Genomic DNA, 21,360 nt, shown 5'->3' with positions numbered 1-21,360 from the left:
AAACAGCCTGAGTCCGCCACTGCTCCAGACCATTACCCCAGCATCCACTTCCACTTCTCACTGCCACGGGTCACCTACGCGCCTGTAATCTCAGCTGAGAAGGCCTACCATGAGCAGCTCTCAGTGAAACTCCTGCTCTGAGCCTGCCAAGCATGGTGAAGTGTGACCCACGCCTTGGGAAGTGCATGGCCTGCTGAATGCTGTGGAGTGGGGATGTGGTGGCCTAGGACGTCACCACCGCCACTGCCACCATCAAGAACAAACACGCAATCCAGTTTGTAGACTGGTGTTCTACAGGCATCAAGGTGGGCATCAACTATCAGCCTCCCCCTGGGGTGCCTGGGGGAGCCAAGGTCCAGAGGGCTGTGTGCATGCTGAGCAACACCACGGCCATCGCTGAAGTACGGGGGGTACAGCTAGCTTGATCACAAGTTCGACCTGGTGGGTATTCCATCAACGTCACTAAAGGAAAATATAAATAAAAATAAGCTTGGATTTTCCTTCAGCGACGTTGATGGGATACCCCCCAGATGTAGGCCTACGTTAAGTGTGCTTTTGTACACTGGTATGGGGGCAAGGGGGAATAGAGGGAGCGAGTTCTCAGAGGCCTATGAGGAGATGGGAGAGGCTGAGGAGGAGGAGTGAACCCCAAGTTCTGTATGTAGTATTGATTTTCTGTATCTAGTTTGACATATTGACTTCTCCCTTACACTTACATTAATCATGATGTCAAATGAAGGAAAGGGGACGAGGATATGACGTAATATAAATACAAACGATATGGTACTTGTGCACCAATGTTATTTAGAATGGACGGAAACAGCTGACAGACTCTTCCACAATCATTTTAGGGGGAAGAAGACCATTGTCAGTTTCACTGTTGCTGTTGATTTGTCAATATCCAACACACATCGACGAATTATTGTCAAACCGAAACAAAGTTACTTACATTAATATGTTTAATACGTTCATGCTTTGTGACCGCGTACTACGGTAGTCTACTACGGGTACTTCGCATACGCATTTTCTGATTCACACTGGCTGCGTTCGTAAACACGCTCTTAAAAATCTAATCAGCACTCATGGAATGCCTCTTGTCCAATCAAATTACACGGTCCCTTTATGACGTTCAACCCAGTGTGCGCTCCGGCACTCTTAGAGCGAAATTGCGAACGCACCCACTGTCACTGTTGTATTGGTTTAGTCCGAGGATGGCCGCTGCTGTAAGTATAAACAAGCAGGGCACCGCGGCGACGATGGAGCCCTGTGTCCGACATGGGAGAGGGGCGAGTGGAGGCACTGTGAAGGTTGGTGTGAGGCACATTAGACAACTATAGAATCATCTGTTGGGGTGTGGGAAATCGGCGATGATCGCGATTTTGCCTTAACTGCCGACACATTTCGCCGGATCCAGATGCCTTCGTGGCTGGATGCTCCTGTCCTGTCCTGTCCTGTCCTGTCCTGTCCGTCAAACCTCGGCCTCCTCCGACCACAGACAAGACTAGACACCCCCAGAACTCAGTTTGTGATTCTGGGGTCACCCATATCCCCGTACAGTTTGCTATATACTGTAAATCATATCCCAGTAAAACTGGATGCACAGAATATGCTATTGTTGCCTCCTGCTTTAGTGACCGCTGACGTTAGCTCTATGCTACATTGCTACGTTACACTTATAAATGATCGTTTGACCTAGTGAGACATCTTCTTTTGGATTCTATGGAAAGACTCAGTGTCCCATGTGTCATGCATCTACAAGTTGTGTTTAAAATGTGGTGCGTGTAAAAGGATCCGGCTTGCATCTAGTGCCATCACACACCAGTTCAACAACAACACATGATCATGCGTGGCTGTGTCCCAAACGACAGCTTCAGCTTGCCCGTCGTAGCTTTGGTTAGACCTCATGCAGGACGTAAAAGATAGTGGGTGTAAAAAATACACCTGACTTTGAGATAATGTGCAATGTAGAGATAATGTGCAATGTAGACCTCTCAGGTTCAGCCAAACTGTTCGTCTCAAAACGATGCTTGTTTGTTTTCCAGGTGCTTGAGTGTGGGGTGTGTGAGGATGTCTTCTCTCTCCAAGGGGACAAGGTCCCACGGCTCCTGCTCTGTGGACACACTGTGTGCCACGACTGTCTCACCCGGCTACCTCTGCATGGCAGGGCGGTCCGCTGCCCCTTTGACAGACAGGTCACTGAGCTGGGTGAGTGCAACCCTGTTAAGTTACCATGATCTATTAATCACTTATTTTATTTTTTTCGTGCATGAAGAACAGTACTTCCTTGTGTGCTAGGGAGATATTGTCGCTTCTCACGCCTCTACACTTGCAATACCCCATTATGTATGACGATAGACCTGTTCAGGTTTAAACATCTTCACATCATAGACATAGACCAACACATTAAGTAGCATGTGATTGAGTGACCTTTGTCTCTGATCTCTTGACCAGGGGACTCTGGAGTGTGGGGGCTGAAGAAGAACTTTGCGCTGCTGGAGCTTCTGGAGAGGCTTCAGAATGGGGCCTCCAACCAGTCAGGCATGGCAGAGGACACCCTCAAAGGGATGGGAGAGGTAGGAAGCTCCCTTTGGCTATTCTCTGGATTTTTTCGAAGATTCTGCTGATGTTAGTCTCACACAAACACTCGACATTCTAATAATATAACATAGTGGTCCATTAGCCTGTATATTCTTCTTCTAGCAGTGGTAAATGAAATGCCAAGTGTCATCATTCTCACATGTCTGTTCCTCCCTCCCTTCTCCTCTCATTCCAGTGTGTCATCCGCTGTGATGAGGACGAGAGCCACACAGCCTCCATGTACTGCACCGTGTGCGCCACCCACCTGTGTGCGGAGTGCTCCCAGCTCACCCACTCTACCCGCACCCTGGCCAAGCACCGCCGCGTCCCACTAGCAGACAAGCCCCATGAGAAGACCCTATGCTCACAGCACCAAGTCCACGCCATCGAGTTTGTCTGTCTGGAGGAAGCCTGCCACCCTGGCCCGCTCATGTGCTGCGTGTGCAAGGAGTACGGCAAGCACCAGGGTCATAAGGTACGGAAGGGCGAATGGGATATTAATTTATATATACTGTGCAGTGGTGAAATGAACATGAGATAAATGCCATTTAGCTGACGCTTTTATCCAAAGCAACTTACCTTGCAGTGAGTGCATACATTTCAGTATATATGGTCCCAGCAGGAATCGAACCCACAACCTAAACGTTGTTAGCGCCATACTCTACCAACCGAGCCACAGACGACCACCATAAATGCAGCATAAATGCAGCCAGGAACCAACCTGCCTCAAAAGTTTATGTCTATACACACATAAGTACACATGCATCACATATACAGTATTTGCAGTTTATAGAATTTAAAACTTAATACAGTTTACAAACACCAGTGTTTCCCCTACCATTGCCGCCCCCCCAACGGAACCCCCTGCCACCCCAAGAAAGAGGAATTATTACGGATGTAGACAAGCGTCAAACATAGACAAGTAGGCTAAAATATCAGCTTTTTTAAACGCACCCAACCCGAATCTGGCGAGTGGCAAGCCCATGGGCTCGTTGGTAACGTTAGTCCGCCAGTAGTCTTGCATAGCCAAACCTATCTCCACACTTCGCTTCGCGCTGGACACACTCGCGTACAAGATCGTGCGTGAGTGTGCGCGCGACGCGAGAGAGTTTTTGCAGGGTGAGATGTCTGCAGATGAAAGTAAGCAAGTTGAAACGTTATCAAATATAATTGCTGAGTGTTCTAACAGAGCAAGTTGGTTCAAATTGGTCGTTATTATTGTGACTAGAAAGTGTCTGATTATAGTTCCATGGTATGTAAAATAGTGTCAAAGAACTAGCAAGCTAACTAGCTAGCTCAGAGGTGAGGAGATGAGCTAGTCTGCTGCACACATGCCAGCTAAAGAGCTAACTGGATGCACTTTATTATTTTACTTAAAGTAGATATACTATCTTTCTTATTCTGCTAGAATTGGGCTTTATGGTAATACCATTATGGCATATTTACAGTACATGGACAGTGGATTGAAGCATTGGAAATGTCTGTTTTTATAGTTGGACATACGCTTTTTTTTCAGGTGAGAGAGTAAAGTCAAAATGACATTATCTGACTGCATTGCCCACAGCAATCCAATATTCAATTATAATTATGTTATGAATTGATATGGATCAATTTATACCTCTTATTAGATTATAAATACTCTGGTTGTTATGTTTGCCTTTTGGTTGACAGCAAAAGAGGGAGAGAGGAGGATAGAGAGGGAGAGAAGGAGAGAGAGCAGGATGGTGCACCAGAGAGAGAGACAGCAAGAACCAGGTGAGAAAGTGGACAGGTAGTCAAGACCATATAAGTAAGTAGCCTTAAGAACCGATGGTTCTCGAGCCTAACGGCCCATAGGGCAGGAGCCTATCTCCTGTTTCCGTAGCGTGAGGCGGCTTAATGTACAAGTTAGTACACCCCCTGGACATGACGCTGGTATGTCGCAGGGTCTTACCCCCTGAGGGGGGGTGTCCATGCCACAGTCCATGCCACCCCCCCAAGGCAGCAAACCTAGGGGAAACACTGAACACACATTTAAGAGAGTTGGTATTCCTTGTATTAAATCATGTTTTCCTGTCTGGTCCCCCTGTAGCATGCTGTTCTCGAGGGTGAAGCCAATCAGATCCGTGCGTCCATCTTGGACATGGCCCACTGCATCCGCAGCTTCACAGAGGAGGTGTCTGAATACTCCCGCAAGCTGTTGGGCATCGTAAAGCAGATCGAGGGGGGAGAGCAGATAGTGGAGGATGGGATCGGCATGGCACACACTGAGCACGTAAGAGCAGCTCACAATGGATGTTATACAATCAGTGACTAAGCAGATTATGTCCTCAATGTATTGTATTTCAAGGCCTGAAATTCCATGAGATTGACATTCACACTACACATGGTTTGTTTACAAAGACTGAAATGACAACAACTCATAAACAATACAGAAAAAACACCTCAGATGTCAGGTGATGTTGTTGTAAAACAGTTGCACAAAGCGACGAGGCGCTTTTTCCCCGTCCTCTCTTAACACAGATGTCCCTCTGGATCCTCAGGTCCCGGGCACGGCGGAGAGCGCCCGGTCCTGCGTGCGGGCCTACTTCGCGGACCTCCACGAGACGCTGTGCCGCCAGGAGGAGATGGCGCTGAGCGTGGTGGACGCCCACGTCCGGGAGAGGCTGATCTGGCTGAGACAGCAGCAGGAGGACATGACCATCCTGCTGTCCCAGGTCTCCACCGCCTGCCTGCACTGTGAGAAGACCCTGCAGCAGGTAGGAGCCAACATGGCGGCCGGCGGGCGTCTGTAGTAGCAGGGTAGACCAGGGGGGGTAATTCCAGCAACGTCGCTAAAGGAAAATCCAAGTCTTGCGAGACTTATCAAAACACGCCTGGATTTTCCGTTAGCGACGTTGATGGAAAACCCCCCCCCAGGGATTCTCAACGTCCATCCTCAGCATCTTGCTGCCTGGGATTCATTCCAGATGAGCAGCAATTAGTCGGAAAATACGTATGTTTATGTGTTATTTGCAAGCAATGAACAGTGATATTTTTAATCCCTTTTTAGAGATATTGATTGGTTGGAATGAATCTGTTTACAAAGTGTTGAGAGTCCTGTCTGTCCCGGGCCCTGTAGGACGACTGCAGAGTGGTCCTGGCCAAGCAGGAGATCAACAGGCTTCTGGAGACCCTGCAGAAACAGCAGCAGCAGTTCACAGAACTGGCAGACCACATCCAGCTGGACGCGGGCATCCCTGTCACCTTCACCAAGGTAACCATGGAAACTAGAAGTAGTGAGGCAAAAATAAAAGGAAGGAATTAGGAGGAATCGCTGACAAGCTTCCTGAGATTCCTATTTTGGAGATTTTATAACACTCACTCTATCTCAGGATAACCGGGCCCACATCGGTCCGAAGATGGAGATCCGGGTGGTGACTCTGGGACTGGACGGAGCTGGGAAAACCACCATCCTCTTCAAACTGAAACAAGATGAGTTCATGCAGCCCATCCCTACCATAGGTAAATCCATGCATGATATGCATTTATCCAACAATCAATCATCTCCACCATCAGTAAAATCAATATTTTAGTCTTTGTTGTACAAAATTATTTATTAAGGGTCAAAGTATTGATTGAATGAGTAAATGCATTTGTATGCAATTCTCAAATGGCACACTTTTAACATTGAGATGTGGATTTTAATATTTATCTCAGAATTTGTATTCGTCACGCCTTTCTCCCCCCCCCCCCCCCCCCCCCATCTTTAGGTTTTAACGTGGAGACAGTTGAATATAAGAATCTGAAGTTCACCATCTGGGATGTGGGTGGAAAGCATAAACTACGACCTCTTTGGAAGCACTATTACCTGAACACACAAGGTATGTATGTCTCCCCCTGTCTCTCATGATCTGCCACCCCTTACATTTATATCACTTCAGGATTGTTTTAATTGATCTCTCTCTGTCCCTGTCTCTCTCTCTCTCTCTCTCTGTGTCTCTGTCAGCGGTGGTGTTTGTGATTGACAGCTGTCACAGGGACAGGCTGATGGAGGCCCACAGTGAGCTGGCCAAGTTGCTGACGGAGAAGGAGCTGAGAGACGCCCTGCTGCTCATCTTCGCCAACAAACAGGTACAGAACATCAAACACAACAAACAGGTACAGAACATCAAACACAACAAACAGGTACAGAACATCAAACACAACAAACAGGTACAGAACATCAAACACAACATACTGTTTATTCGGGGGGGAAAACCTCGTTGTAAAAAAAAAAGCTTTGACTGATTTGTTTAGTTTTGTCTGTGTGCAGCAGGAATGACTGATGAACTGACTGATTTGTGATGCGCGTGTTGCAGGACGTCGCCGGGATCGTGTCTGTGGAGGAGATGACAGAACTGCTGAGCCTACACAAACTGTGCTGTGGGAGGAGCTGGCACATCCAGGGCTGTGACGCCCGCAGCGGGATGGGCCTCCACGAGGGGCTGGACTGGCTCTCACGACAGCTGGTGGCCGCAGGGGTCCTGGATGTGGCCTAAATACCGCCGCCTTCTCTCTTCCCTGATGATAACCCATCCTCCCAAGACACACACACACACACACACACACACACTCCTAACCCTAACCTACATATAAGCAGGTGTTCTTGATGTGGCCTAAGCCTCCCTCCCTCCCTCCCTTCCCTAAGGACTGACTATCTTTATCAAGTGTGCATCTTCTTAGTCTGAAGAGGTTCCTCACCTCCTTTCCTTTGTCTGCACTGATGTGGAAACACTGGACAGGTGACAGCAGGTCTTGGTAGAGACAAGTAGAGGAGGCCACTTTAGACAATTGGGATGCAGCACCAGCCCAACCCCAGACACACCCACCCACCCCATCCTCAAACCTTAACGTGTTAATAAGCTTCTAACCCACACGAGTGAATCCATCATTAGTCCGAATGCTTTGTGCTCTGTTGTTGCAACACATGTGGCCAGATCATATGGATTCCTTCAAGCCTACTAACATGCTTATATCGGTGCATTCATGACAAGTCGGAAACACAAACACCCGAGTGGGGGAAAATCTATTTGAACGGCCCTCATGTCATGATTACAAGGGGGAAACTCAGGTATCATTCTCGAGAATGGAATTTACGTAGTTCTCTGACGTCAACAAGAAAGTAACCGCGAGCATGGCAGGATTTTCAGAAGCTTATGCTAATGTGAAATGGAAATGTAACAACCGTGAAAGCCTATGCTGTTGAATACACACAGAAGTTTGTTTTCATGCATGAGAGTTACAAACGTACAAAATGTAAAAGTGGCTATAACTGGACAAATATAGCCGTTTCTGATCACAAAATCACTTGAGGTTCCGAGTTGGTCGTGAATGCACCTTAAACTACATTTCCCATCTTGCCTAATGTACCTGAGGAAGCTTCTGAGTAGCCATTTCATGGCCTAACAACGTGTTGCAGATTATTTTATCTGACACACTGCTCTTTTCCCTGTAAGGTTTATCTGACTACAGTATGTCACTCTTGTCAACTGTTATTGAATATTATGAGGAGGTAGCGCACCCCTTCTGCTCAGACACAGTGAATTGTACCCGTGTTCCTGTATAATCATGTCACTCATGATTAATACCATCTTTACGGCATCAGTCTATAACCAATACAAATCCATAACCAGTGCATTCTGTGAAGTTGTTTGCAAGGTATGAGTACCCAATACCTTGTCTTATCTGCTGTTCAATGGAGTTGGACAGAAAAGGCATTGTGCTAACTCTGCACCATCTAAGTGTGTATCACTCAGGATCAGATATGGTTTCTCTCTAAAACCAACAAGAAGCAGAGGTCTACTTCCTGAGTAATGTGCATGGTCCAAAACATAGCAGTTTATCCTCAACAGGATTTGCTTCTAGCTGGTTACAACTGTCTACTCAACAAGGCTATACACATAAATGTTACATCTTAAATCTTAATGGTCCAATGTCCTTAATTTGGCTTTCCTCTTGCACTGCCTCGATGTCTTATACAAGCAATAGGAATTCATGGGGTCTATCCAACATGTTTGGGTTTCATGTAGTTGTGCTTTTTGAGTTGCTTATTATGATTTATTTAATGCTGCCGCTGATCTAAAAGCGTCACGCCCCGTTAAGGTCTGGGCTGATCTGTTAACTTTGCCTTGGTTGGAAAGTGTTACAAAAAAAAGAGTTTACTGAAAAACCTATTTATGTTGGGGCGTGGATTAACTTCCAGTTGATGGGAACTTACTTTGTTGCGATATTGTAGCTGTTGTGGGAAAATGTATGAAGTGTTTATATGCGTTGGTTATGCCTCCTGTTTTGGGGAGAGTCTTGCATGCAGGATGCATTTTATGCACGTCTGCTGCTTCAGTATGTCTGACTTCATTTGGAACAAAATGGAGAAAATATCTGCTGTTGGTTATAGGACTCCAGGTTTGAACTCATTGCAAAAACATTTTTATCGTTGAGAATTGTGACAACCGTCTGTCTTTTAGGTCTTCTGTTTTAGCTATGTGGAGCGCTTATGAATTGTTCCATACCCCATCCTTAGTAACATACTACATTGTGAAACTTGTACTCAATCATAGAAACTAGAAACTCAATCATTAACCCCTCACCTTTAAGTCCTCTAATGCCATTGTATAGAGGAACCATCCTTTGGTTTGAATTAACTTTCCTCATTGCTATGTAATGTTTACTACTTGTATTTATGTAAAAAATGCATGTGTTAAGAAGCCTTTCCACCATTCTTAAAAGTTCTCTCAATTTGTGAATCTTCCATTTCTGATGTGATTTTTTTTAAACATTTAGAAGCACAGGGCACAGCCACACATTTGTTATTCGTGGACTTGATATGGCTTTTGTAAATCATTCATAATTAATGTGATGCTAATAAATACAAAATATAAATAAAAAACTGAAACATCTGGGGACATTGTGTGATCAGATTTCTTTCTGTCAACAAAGTTTCCAAATACACACAATAATGTCACACAGCCTCATTGAATAGCTCATTTTACTTCGTAAAAAATGGTACTTGTACATGACAGTATGGTGAGGGACCAATCACTTGATTGTGATGTTGATGATGCTGATGTCTTCGTAAGGTTTGTCAGTTTTGGGGTTGACTTTGACGTTGGAGATCCTCTGGACGACCTCCATTCCTTTTGCACTTCTTCCAAAGACTGTGTGCTTGTTGTCCAGCCAGGGCTGTGAACACGAGCGAGGAGAGACGTCAGTAACTGACAGCAGTGTAGAGATTGATTCACAAATAACATCTGAGTGTCATAGAATGTTTTGAGTAACAAGCCAACCAAAACAAATAGAAATTGGCTTTTTGCACAGACAGTTGGAACCGAAGGAACACCACACCGGTGTTAATGACAGTATCAAGAGACCCGTTACCGTGGGTACGACGGTGATGAAGAACTGGGATCCGTTGGTTCCGGGGCCTCCGTTGGCCATACTGAGGGTGTAGGGCCGGTCGTGCCTCAGCGTGGCGTGGAACTCGTCCTCAAACTCTCCTCCCCAGATGCTTTCACCACCCATCCCTGTGCCCGTGGGGTCCCCGGTCTGGATCATGAAGCCCTGGGCAGAGAGGACACACCAGGCTCAGTCAGACATGAGAAGGACATCATGTGATGGTATGTGTGGGGAAGTAGGCCCGTCAACGCTTTAACACTTCCATTTATAAATCATTAAAACAATATCTGTGTATAATGTTTTCACTTTGACATGAGTTCACAAGAGCGCTGCTGAAACATCCTACCTTGATAACCCTGTGAAATATGTGGCCGTTGAAGTAACCGTTCCTGCTGTGCACGCAGAAGTTCTCCACTGTTTTAGGACACCTGAGAGACATTGAAAAGCCATTATTAACAGATGATCAATTATTATGAAATTATGATAACACAGAGGTAAAGGAAAGAACAACAAAAAGAAAACGCTGCCCATCAACAAAAAAAGGTTAGGATATTTGTTCATTGCATGGTGGATGTATCAACTGGGGAGTCTCGGTGGGAACCTACTCGACAGGGAAGAGTTTGATGTGGATGTCTCCCATGGTGGTGTGGATGATGGCGCTGTCTGAGATCCTCTTGGGCCCTTCCGCCTGCGTGGCAGCCATCACTTCCTCCTTGGAGGGCTTCTCGTTGAAGATGTCCCTGTCTGAGTCAGCGTTCTTAGTGTCCTCTGGCTCCCTCTTTGAGAACTGGAAAAACAAAGGGAACCATTTTTTTTTTGGGGGGGGGGGAAGAATGCTAAGGTAGCACTAAATATAATATATATAATAATACATATGCCATTTAGCTGATGCTTTTATCTAAAGCGGCTTACATTGCAGTGAGTACATCTTTCAGTATATATGGTCCCAGCGGGATTCAAACCCACGGTCTAAGCCTTGTTAGTGCCATGCTCTACCAACAGCCACAGAGAACCACAATATAAATGAGGCACATTGTTCCACACCAATGTTCCTACCATCCTACGGTGGTGAAAGTGGACATTCTTTCTATTCTCCCACCACCTGCATTCTGTATCCAGGAAACAGGAGAAAAAACGCCATTGTGTGCTACAACCGTGGTAGCAGCGATATCAGGCGGCGCCGTCTCACCATGTAGAAGCGGTTCTTCTTGAACGCGGTGCAGAAGACCGTGGGGTCGGACTGCAAGTTCTGCAGGGCGGGGTTATCGGACGCCTTCATCTCGATGGTGGGGGCCGTCTGGTTGACCTTGGCGCAGCCCTGGAACAGGCACAGCTTGACCACGCGGATGTTCTCCAGCTTCCCCAAGATCCGCACACACCTGAGACGACACGTTAAGACTAAATGTAACACACGAATACATATACAGTATGACCACCCATCTGTTCTCTTCACTCTCATATGACCATAAGTTGATTTGTTTTTCATTTGTTTTGTTTAGTTTTTTTGCTGGGCTGGAGCAAATGTCTGCACTCCCTGACAAATTAGAAGTATTTAGTGATCCTAAAACTGTTGTTTGTTATAAAATAAATTGCTTTGTTATGACTGACTTTGTGTGCACTCCTTGTGCATGCCCCTCTCAGTCATGGACAGTGATGTGGTGAAACAGGTAGGCCATGGTGGTTGGCCAGTTCTGAGGTCCACAAGGTTACCTGTTGGTCTCCACGTTGATGACCTTAATGCCCAGCATGGTGCCGTAGAGGACGAAGTGGCCCGTCTCGTCAAAGATGATGTTGGTCAACCGGATACCGTCCACCTTCTCCAGCTCCCTCTCCACCGCCATCCTCCTCCCGAACTCCATGTCTGGCAGCTGCTGTCTCATCTGCTGCAGTTCTGTGAACATCTACCATACAGAAACAGTGTAGTGAGCGTGCTGGCACAAAATGGCGGCCGTACGTCACCTAGGTGAGTGCCATACGGACACGTAGCAGCTCTGAAGCAACCCACAGGTGTGGTGTTGCTGTGCAAAAAAGACCAGTTGGAACTTACTGTTAATGATTCATCAAACACCCTCATCAGTTTCCCGGCCAGGAAGCGGAAAATCCTCACTTTCCGGTCAGTGGCAATGGTGGCCATTTTCTTGCCGTCGTGAGAGAAGGCCAGGCTGGTAGGATAGGTTTTGTTTTTAGCAAATTCATACAAGTCTGTGTCCGTTTTGTACTCCCAGTCCACGTGCCTGGGAAATTTGAATTCGTTGGGAAGGCCGGTCCAGTACTCTAGCATTCCGGCCTTGTCCGCAGACACAATGACCCGATATCTGGGATTCAGGCGGATCTGGGACAGCGGAGAGGCGTGCATCTTGTCAAAGATGTGGAACGGTTCGTTGCTCCCCCGTCCGTCATAAACAAAGATCTTCCCTGTGGATTTCTCTGAGCAGGCCACTGTTGAGATGGCATCACCTGGATTGTAGATCCATTCACACTGGCCTGGGTGAAAGCTACACAAGAGACAGAACAGAGAGGAAAAGTCAATATGCAGTTTGCAGTTTGTTTTTTTTACAAAGGGAATTACATTCAACAGATTTGGATAAAAGAAATTGGGTTTCTGATGTCTCAGCAGACAATCAGCACATTGAATTTCTAACTTCCACCTCTACAAACCATGAAGTATATGAAGCAAACTCACCCCAACTTCAGCATGTTGATCATGTCAAAATTGACAACATCAAACACTTTCATGGCCTGGTCATCCCCCACAGAGCAGAATAGAGCTCCATCAACACTGACGGAAATACACTCAATCACACCTGCAGTAGAGATCGAAATAATTTAAGACAGTCCACTTTTTCCACAAGTGACCTTTATTGTTAAAACAACATTCATGATTCTATGTGTGTGATGTCATTTGAATTAATAAATAAATTCATACCCAAATGACTGCGGAAGTGTTTGACAAACTCGACCCCATGATCCTCTCTCTTCTTCCAAAACTTGACATGGCCATCCTGACTGGCTGTGATGATGAAGTCTGTCCTGAAGGATAAAACTCACGTTGGACAGAAGACTGGAGACATTTTGTACATATGGAAAATGTTGTTGTGTGTGTGCGTGGGTGTGTGTGTGCGTGGGTGTGTTACACAAAAGTGAAGCACAAATTAATTTAACCAGAAGTAAACACTCGTGTAAGAAACAAAAAGTTTACTTTACATTGCAAGCCATACACTTGAAAGACTTGTATACTTACTTGGAACAGACCATCTGCGTGATAACATCCCTGTGCATGTAGCTTCGTTCATACATGGCAGCTGATGGCAAGTTGTCCAAATAAACGCGTTCATATTCCAGTACTGAGGAAAAACAAAGCACACGATCATTGTGTTAATACATTGTTGACCCCCTCAAGTCGTGGCACGCTGACGTGCTGTATGGTTGATTGTCTGATCAATTTAAACGCAATAAAGACTACTACCTTTTCTTTTCTTTGTTTGTGTAGCTTCGCTTGGCATGGGCCCGACCCATTCTTCTTCTTCTCCATCTCCATCTCCAGTTTCACCCTCTTTATCGTCATGTTTTCGTTTAAGATCAGCGCTATCTGTGGTCGCCGCCATTGTCACAGACTTCCTCGCAACTACCCCTCGGCCTCCGTCCGTACACCAATTGGCGGGCTTGGAAAATGCTCATAGTGAATATCGCCCCCTGTAGTATGGGTGTGAACCAGCTCGTGCTCAAACAATACATATTTTCTTCCTTGATAATATCACACAACCCTTATAATATGATAACTGAACCTGATCTAACACTTACCGGTACATGGATAGGCAGAAGAGGAAAATGACTGTGTGGCTTTCACCAGTCCAAGCTCATCATCTTAGCTAGCTCAGTGTTGAATGCAGACAGGTGCTCTTTGGAAATCCATCCAGATATGCTTTATTGTTGCTGGTTAGAGAATAGTTTTGCAGGAACATTACAATTAAAATGTAATTGCATATGAAGATACAGAGGTAATGGGTACCAGTGTGCCGATTTCTATTGTGTCAAAATAAAGTTTTGTTAAACCACACTCCAATTCCTATGCATTGGACAAACTGATGGATAATTATCACTTATGCACAAAATAAATGGTACATTTGTGTGAATCACTATTAATTAAATGAAACTATTAACTACTAACATTTCAAATACATACTGGAGAGCAGAGACATCACACATAGGAATGTCATTTTTTATTACAGTTTTAAACAAAACAGTTGACATGATTCAGGAGGCTAGACACCCATTTCCCCAAAAAGTGAAAAAATACAGAGGGAATTTCTTTTGTAAATCTGCCTTTGCCCTTCGGTGACTCGAAGCATTGATAAACAATTTCTTTCAATAACAAATGGCTCAAAACACTTTTCAGCGATGTCATAGTCGCAGTAACAGTACATTTGAGTATATTGATTAATTGTACTCTTGAGAGCAGAGGGAGGTTCATGAATGGTCCTTCTGTTACAAAAAAAATCAGACATCACAGACAGACTTTATTAAGAGTTTGCACCTTTACAACTATTACTTCTCAGAGGGAATACTGTGTAAAAGGCTATACAAATGAATGTAAAAGGAATATTAAAACAGGTGCAAACTGTTAATAAATCTGGTCCTAAATGGTTGATCTCCTCAATCAGTGTCTGAGGAACCACTGGAGCTGTCAGATGAGGAAGATTCGTGTTTCTTTTTCTGCTTCTTCTTGTGACTTTTCCCATGTTCTTTCTTTTCCTTTTTGTCTTTTTTCTTGTGGCTCTTATGTTTTTTTCTCTTCTTGCTCTCCTCTTCATCACTTGAGGAAAAGGACCTGCATGAAACACAGCAAAATGATATTGCAATAAACGTTAGCCTCCTACTGCAGTCTCAGGAACATCCAATGACTTTAAGACTAAAAAACAAATACCTCTTTCTTGATTTTCTGTCTTTACTTTTCTTCTTTTTGTGTTTTTCTTTTTTAGCATCATCCTGGGAACCTATGACAAATGAAAAACAAAACAGTCAGGACAGAAATCTCTTTAGTGAAATGGCGCTTTTCCACTATCGGCCGGTTCTGGTTTTCCACTATACACAAGAGACCAGGAACGAGTAGGAGGAGTAGGAGATAGTAGGCGGAGTTACGCGTCATAAAAGCGAGCCATGGTGGTGACGTATATTTTCACGAGACACAACACAGCCACAACAATAGCAACATGGAGGAACTTGAAGCTATCGTATACTTTTTCCTCGGCATGTGGTATATTATTAACCGTGGTTTTTTGGAGAGAAAGAGAGAGAGGAAGCTATGTACACATAATAAAGTCATGTTTTTTGAACCCTTAAAACCACTGCCTTCACTTGTCTGCTTTATGAACTGTAGTATCATTGTGTGCCGTGTTATTCAAGGACAAACACGGTACCCGGAGGCACCCTTTGCGGGTTAATAACTGTGGTTTACCGTGGGTTAGGATAACAATTAAAACGTGTCCGGATAGGGGAGAGGACAGGGAATCCAAAACCATTTGAATGGTGTCGATACTACACTCCTATCACGGTCGACACAGCGCGGAGCGAATTCCCTGTTAAAACGTTTCTCTCCCCCCGCTGTCAACGGGAGTTTCATCCAGCTGGCGCGGTGCTGCGAGCAGCAGCGGGTGAACTCCAGGTTCATTGAGTTTACGGTTAAAAGCATATCTTCTGGGGGTGTAAAGCACTCTCTCTATTTCGGGCTAAACTGTGCAGTGTAGCCGGCGTCCTGGTTCCTCCAGCAACCGGACACTTCCATAAATAAAGATCGCGGATATCGGCGCGATATCGGTCCAGAATGCTGGATCGCAGATCGCACCAGAAAAAAAATAGGCACCGATCTGGGGCTCGCGATCCGGCGTGTCACTCACGTGATGACAACAGTAGTAGTCAGTGGTCACGGGCATGAGAGTTGGTTAGTAGCTACCAGTGTGTAATGAGTCTGACAATGTCATGATGCTAGCTGGTGAAATCATAAACCATTTGCTTACGTAATTTTTCGTTTGTTTACATAGTCTGAAACTACAGATGGTAAGCTTTCAAATGATGCATCATACATTGAAATCGGAAAAAAAATCAAGACGACACGAGTATTTGAATGTTTGTTTGTATCAATGTTTTGCTCAAGAATGGTGACTGCTAAAAACGCTGCTAGCGGCTAACGTTTCGTGCTAAAACGAAAGTATTGTAATGTCCCCACTTGGACAGTGGTTGAAATAATGACAGATAGCTTCTCTCATGTAATCTGTGCGTTTAATTGTAAACTATCTCATACACAACTTTCTTAGTTCACCGGAGCTCTCTCTCCCAACGGTCTCAACCACACACACAGCACCCGCCCCCCCCCGTGACCTCCACCAATCACAGGGGTGCATTGGCACACAACACAGTAACAGTGCGAACATGAACATGAACTCAAGCATTAATGAACATTAATGAACAGGGTTGCTACACTATGTTTACAAGCCAGGTATCACTTACCTTTAGCCTCTGGCAACAGTGAATCCAACCCACAGATTATAAGTATTTAGTGATCGTTAAACTGTTGTATATTATATCGAGTGGTACTTTAAAACTTCCAAGTTGCCTGTTATGAAAAACACGAAAAGCAGATATTGTTTTACATACAGCCCTTTGATTCTGGGACTGGTTTCTGGTCTCACCAGCAGCGTCACTAGGCTACACTTTTAAAAAGGGTGCTATAATTGATTTGCCATTTGTAAGAGAAGATAAATAGAATAAAAACATGAAGGCACTAAAACTAGAAATCAGACAGTAACTCTTTTTTTTTTACAATGCTGAATGCTGCAGTTTAAATAGTTTTAACTTTAAACCAGTTAGTCACTGAGTACTGCAGAGTACTGTTTTTGTTGCTTGAATAAAGGCTGGCAGTCTTTAATAGCCAACTGTTGTTGTGGACTATATACTGGGGAAGTATTTGTTATTATTCAGGAGTAAAACAATAAATACAAATATCGGATTGATATCGGTATCGCAGATACCTGAAGCCCAGGTATCGGTATCGGTAGTGAAAAAATGGGATCGGGACATCCCTAATTTATACAGCATATGGATGTTACGTGCCTGTTAGCCTACTTGCCGCTTTCAGTTCTAGTAGATTTGTAGTTTAGATCTCGCAACCAGGGATTGGGAAGCGATGTATTTCTACGAAAAGGCTGACTGACGCGGGGCTCATACAATCTCCGCGTTTATAGAGTGCTCCGGTGTCTTGCTGGTAGTCAAATATATTTATTTATATATACAGCATATGGATGTTACGTGCCTGTTACCTGCCGATTTCAGTTCTAGTAGTTTAGATCCCGCAACCAGGGAAACGCCAACAAGACGCGAATCTACCGGCATTTGACTCATGAGTGAACGGCGAAAATGCTTGGACGGCACAGCTTGGGATTCCATTGAAGTTACAGGGAACTATGTGTGAAAGAGACTTAAATGTTGAAATAACATTAATACAATGTTCATTGATAAAATGACATAAGGGATGGAAAGGGGAGATGGCAGTTTTAGAAGGGGGATGATGAAGCGCTGGACTGAGGAACAGCATAGGCACAGCACATCGCCATAATAGCGATTTTTTTGTTATGCTAGTTGTAAATAAAAGTTATATGATGCATTGAAATGACATTAAACTAAGATAATACAAATTCAAATCTTTATTAATACGTTATTACAGAAACAGTAAGTGACATTTTCCTAGAGCGAAATCTGTTGTGGTATTTAAAAATGGCGGTTAGTGATGAAATCTATGAACATGGGATGACGATTTCCATTGACCAATCAACGGTGTGCAGCGTCACACGTCACACGCAGCCTGGCAAAAAGGTACCCTTCGGCCCTATGGTTCCTGCTCACGAAGGGTAGCTAAAGAACCGACCCGACCCAGGCCGACAAATGGAAAAGCGCCAAAGAAGCAGGCCAGCCTGGGTCGAGCCGGGTCAGCCTTGTAGTGGAAAAGCACCAAAAGTGAGGGCAACACAGTCAATGGAAGCGACTGGTTAAGTGATTGGTTAATGACTAGCATCTACTCCGTCATGTAAGTGTCATAACCGAGTCTCCTTGCAGTGCTAGATCAGTCATAGATGAGCATAGTCATTCAGCAGAACTGGACCACCAGTCCATTGTACTGACCTTTAGACTGCTGGCTACCACGGCCCAGCTTTTCATTGGCAAGATCCTCCTGCTCATCCTCCGTACTCTCTTCACTGCTGGTACTGCTCACATCCAGAACAATGTCCTTCCGAGGATCCACTCGCACAAAGTTCCGACACTCGAACGTCAAGTGGCCCGCTAAAGCAAAGATAAGGGAAGGAAGTGGCCCACTATTACATGACCTAGAATCTAGATCATCTGACACAGAGAATATAATAATCCATGCTGTCTTTATAATGTCAATCCATTTGTATACGAACAAAGGTGACGGGATAGGACAGTTTAAGCAATGGTAATAAATCCTTACGGTAGCCACATTTCTTGCACCCAGCTCTGATGTTGTCCTTATTGGGACCTGCAAGATTGATATCAAAGTTAATGTCTTGACAAGTTACTGAACTTGAATTCACACGGACAACATCCACATAGCTGAACATTTTGAGAAAAAAGGTTGATCATACACTATCCACACCAACCTGACTCATAGGAATCTCTTTGAGGTCATCACACTGTGTATTGTACCAGCTGCACAGTACAACAACACAAACTAAACCAAGGAAAAGTATCATTCGTGATGGAATGAGGCCTGACGTTACTGGGACTGGCCGACTGACGATGCAGCCGAGGGCTGTTCACAGCTGTTCACAGCTAGTTGATTTCTGACTGAATCTTTATTACCGAAAGTCCGAAGTAAACATTTAGCAACTAAAATTATGCTGGTAAACAGTATCAGTGATACAAAGAAAGTGCTCCACGTCTGCGTGGAGTACTAAGCTAGCTAGATAGCGTATAATTAGTTCAACTAAAAGCATATACCAAACCCACTCCAACAACAATGGAACAATAATAAATGAGGAGTTTTTGCTATAAATGTGAATACATACCTGGTGCAGCCATTACCACACTCTGAAACACACAGCTCTTGATGTGATGCTTGGTAGCCAACTAGCCCAACTCCAAACTCGTTTCGAAACTTCTTACTGAGTCCGCTCAACAAAATAGCCCCGACTAGGAAACATTCACGGATTTATCAGCAGATCCATCTGTAGGTTACTACAAACACACTTTAAGGAATATAAATCGATGTATTGTAAGAAGTTGCATGCGTTTTTATTTTTATTTTACTACCAGTATATATTCCTGCATGGGGCTTTTATCACCATAAATGTACTTCAGTTCAGCTAAAGCATCTATATCATGTTCTCTACGGGTTAGTTCAAATGTAACACAGAACTGGGGAGCCAAACCAAACGACACGTTTTAGGGATGTTTTGAGATAATCATAATACTCTACATCAAGATTTTCTTATATTTGAGAAATAACAACACATGTATTTACATACATATTTGTAACCTCTTCAATACGAATACGTATCACTCTCCAAACGGTCATTGCTTGAAAATATTATCTGGGGCCAAAACCGTGAACCCCCTTTCATTAGAAGTAAACAAAGCAGACGCAATTCCGCATGTTTCTAAACAACATGGTGGTTGTCAGTAAGCAACACAAGTAATCAGTGGTGTTTGAAAGATAGATATCTTTCTCTGTTTACCTGCTGAAAATAGAATAATAACGAATTTTCTGTCTCTATTCATGCGTTTATCTCAACGACGAAATGAGTAACATTTACATTCAAGAACCACCAACAAATGGAAAGGTGAGTGCTAGCTTGCTTGCTAAGCTCACAGATTGTTTCAACTCTACCTTGCTGAGGTTTGGCTTTGATTAGAACAATTTATACTCAATAATATTTTCATGAAATAACGAATCTACTTGAGAGCTGTTATGGCTATGCTTGTTTATGACCATCTATGTCATGTACATCCAGTCACGTTACGCCCGCTCACTAATTGCTATTCATTCAACTGTACGTTTCAAATTAGATGCTTCAATGCTGAATAGCCAGTGAGGGTTTTGATATTTAGCCATATTCTCACTACCTACCACTAATCACTCATCAATACTCGCCCTGATCAGGGCTACAACGAGGGCTGTCCTCACAATTCCATTGATCTGTTTACCCACATCGTCCGAGTGAGAACAGCTACATAGGCCTACTCATGACTATCAACTTCAATGCATTTATTGTACTTTTTCCTAAGGCCCTGTTAAAGACCTCTGCAGGGGACATTGACATTGAGCTGTGGTCCAAGGAGGCTCCTAAGGCCTGTAGAAACTTTGTTCAGCTTTGTATGGAAAGTAAGTGTGTGTGTTTGTGGGTGGGTGGGGGCGGGGGGGCATATGTTATCCAGCTGGAAATGCAACCATCACACACTTGTTATCATTTGATAACTTGAGCCTTTTAACTTCACATAACTCCTCTTAATGTTCTTCATATTTTTGAAACTTAAAATGGATTTGGCATTAGTCACTAACATAGAGGGGAATAACTTACTGAATACAGTTTAGTATTGTGGAATGTGTGATGGAACAATACTAATAATTTTTGGATATACTCTGCTGTTGTTCCCAGGTTACTACGATGGTACAGTGTTCCATCGCGTGGTCCCAGAATTCATTGTCCAAGGGGGAGATCCCACCGGCACAGGGACGGGAGGAGAGTCCATCTACGGACGTCCATTCAAGGTTAGGTTTCACTGCCTCCACGACTTCATTGTTTATGGTTAATTTCTATCAAATAGGCTACCTGAGTGATTTAGAGGATGCAACAGCACATACAGAGAGACCTGTGTATACTACTGTCAATATCATAATGTGTTCATAAATAGTCACTCTTCAAACATTCGTAGCCAGCAAACCCATTTATTTCACTCTGGATTCTTTGATCATGTACGTGTGTCTAAGTGTCTAACCATTGCTGTTGATAAAATGGTTTAGCTGATTTTTGTTTGGATTCTTATTTTGGCTCCCGACTATCAGGATGAATTCCACTCCAGATTGCGTTTCAACAGGAGAGGTTTGGTTGCCATGGCGAACTCGGGGCCTCATGACAATGGAAGCCAGTTCTTCTTCACCTTGGGCAGAGCTGATGAGCTCAACAACAAACACACCATATTTGGCAAGGTAGGCCTAGATTCCAGAGGAAACCAGGGGGGTATTCTATCAACTTTGCTAAAGGAAAATCCAGGCTTATATTGATAAGTTTCACTTATCAAATAATCTGGCTTTATTTTGATAAGTCTTGCAAGATCAAAAATAAGCCTGGATTTCCTTTAGCGATTGATGAAATACCCCCC

At 44.2% G+C, this 21,360-nt stretch overlaps 4 protein-coding genes across 4 annotated transcripts in view; 2 read left to right on the top strand and 2 right to left on the bottom strand.

Moving 5' to 3' along the window:
* Positions 1–1,211: 1,211 nt before the first annotated feature.
* trim23 (tripartite motif containing 23) lies at positions 1,212–8,113 on the top strand (the record flags this gene model as incomplete). Its single annotated transcript, XM_080528981.1, has 11 exons — positions 1,212–1,307; positions 2,043–2,205; positions 2,452–2,573; positions 2,774–3,052; positions 4,649–4,831; positions 5,100–5,315; positions 5,678–5,812; positions 5,931–6,060; positions 6,309–6,419; positions 6,545–6,669; positions 6,897–8,113. The coding sequence occupies 11 exons, from the start codon at positions 1,212–1,214 to the stop codon at positions 7,074–7,076; spliced, it is 1,740 nt and encodes a 579-aa protein (XP_080385107.1). The 3' UTR covers positions 7,077–8,113.
* A 1,473-nt stretch (positions 8,114–9,586) lies between these two features.
* ppwd1 (peptidylprolyl isomerase domain and WD repeat containing 1) lies at positions 9,587–13,574 on the bottom strand (the record flags this gene model as incomplete). Its single annotated transcript, XM_080528980.1, has 11 exons — positions 9,587–9,756; positions 9,952–10,134; positions 10,316–10,397; positions 10,575–10,756; positions 11,159–11,348; positions 11,680–11,870; positions 12,017–12,464; positions 12,653–12,773; positions 12,896–12,999; positions 13,211–13,313; positions 13,436–13,574. 11 exons carry the CDS (start codon positions 13,572–13,574, stop codon positions 9,613–9,615), a joined length of 1,887 nt encoding a protein of 628 aa, XP_080385106.1. The 3' UTR covers positions 9,587–9,612.
* A 608-nt stretch (positions 13,575–14,182) lies between these two features.
* Positions 14,183–19,130, bottom strand: srek1ip1 (SREK1-interacting protein 1). The gene is made up of 5 exons (XM_080530296.1): positions 19,047–19,130; positions 18,470–18,517; positions 18,142–18,300; positions 14,894–14,963; positions 14,183–14,797 (listed from the first exon to the last, which is right to left on the bottom strand). Exons 1-5 carry the CDS (start codon positions 19,057–19,059, stop codon positions 14,623–14,625), a joined length of 465 nt encoding a protein of 154 aa, XP_080386422.1. The 5' UTR covers positions 19,060–19,130; the 3' UTR covers positions 14,183–14,622.
* A 546-nt stretch (positions 19,131–19,676) lies between these two features.
* Positions 19,677–21,360, top strand: part of cwc27 (CWC27 spliceosome associated cyclophilin) — a 33,402-nt gene continuing 31,718 nt past the window's right edge. Inside the window, exons 1-4 of the mRNA XM_080529868.1 lie at positions 19,677–19,820; positions 20,266–20,362; positions 20,637–20,749; positions 21,044–21,187. Of these exons, the coding sequence (XP_080385994.1) occupies positions 19,779–19,820; positions 20,266–20,362; positions 20,637–20,749; positions 21,044–21,187 (396 nt within the window). The 5' untranslated portion in view covers positions 19,677–19,778. The remainder of the gene's footprint in view (positions 19,821–20,265; positions 20,363–20,636; positions 20,750–21,043; positions 21,188–21,360) is intronic.

This window comes from Nansenia antarctica (genome assembly GCF_963989245.1).
Source record: "Nansenia antarctica genome assembly, chromosome: 4".
In the NCBI taxonomy this organism is placed as follows: domain Eukaryota; kingdom Metazoa; phylum Chordata; class Actinopteri; order Argentiniformes; family Microstomatidae; genus Nansenia; species Nansenia antarctica.
The sequence above is the reverse complement of the archived record's forward strand: the minus strand, read 5'-3'. Positions and strand labels throughout refer to the sequence as shown.

Excerpts from the sequence above, each read along its gene's own strand:
- srek1ip1 (XM_080530296.1), bottom strand. Across the intron at positions 14,964-18,141 it reads TGGTAGCCAGCAGTCTAAAG|GTTCCCAGGATGATGCTAAA; the intron begins GTCAGTACAATG and ends CATTTGTCATAG. Across the intron at positions 14,798-14,893 it reads GACAGAAAATCAAGAAAGAG|GTCCTTTTCCTCAAGTGATG; the intron begins GTATTTGTTTTT and ends TGTTTCATGCAG.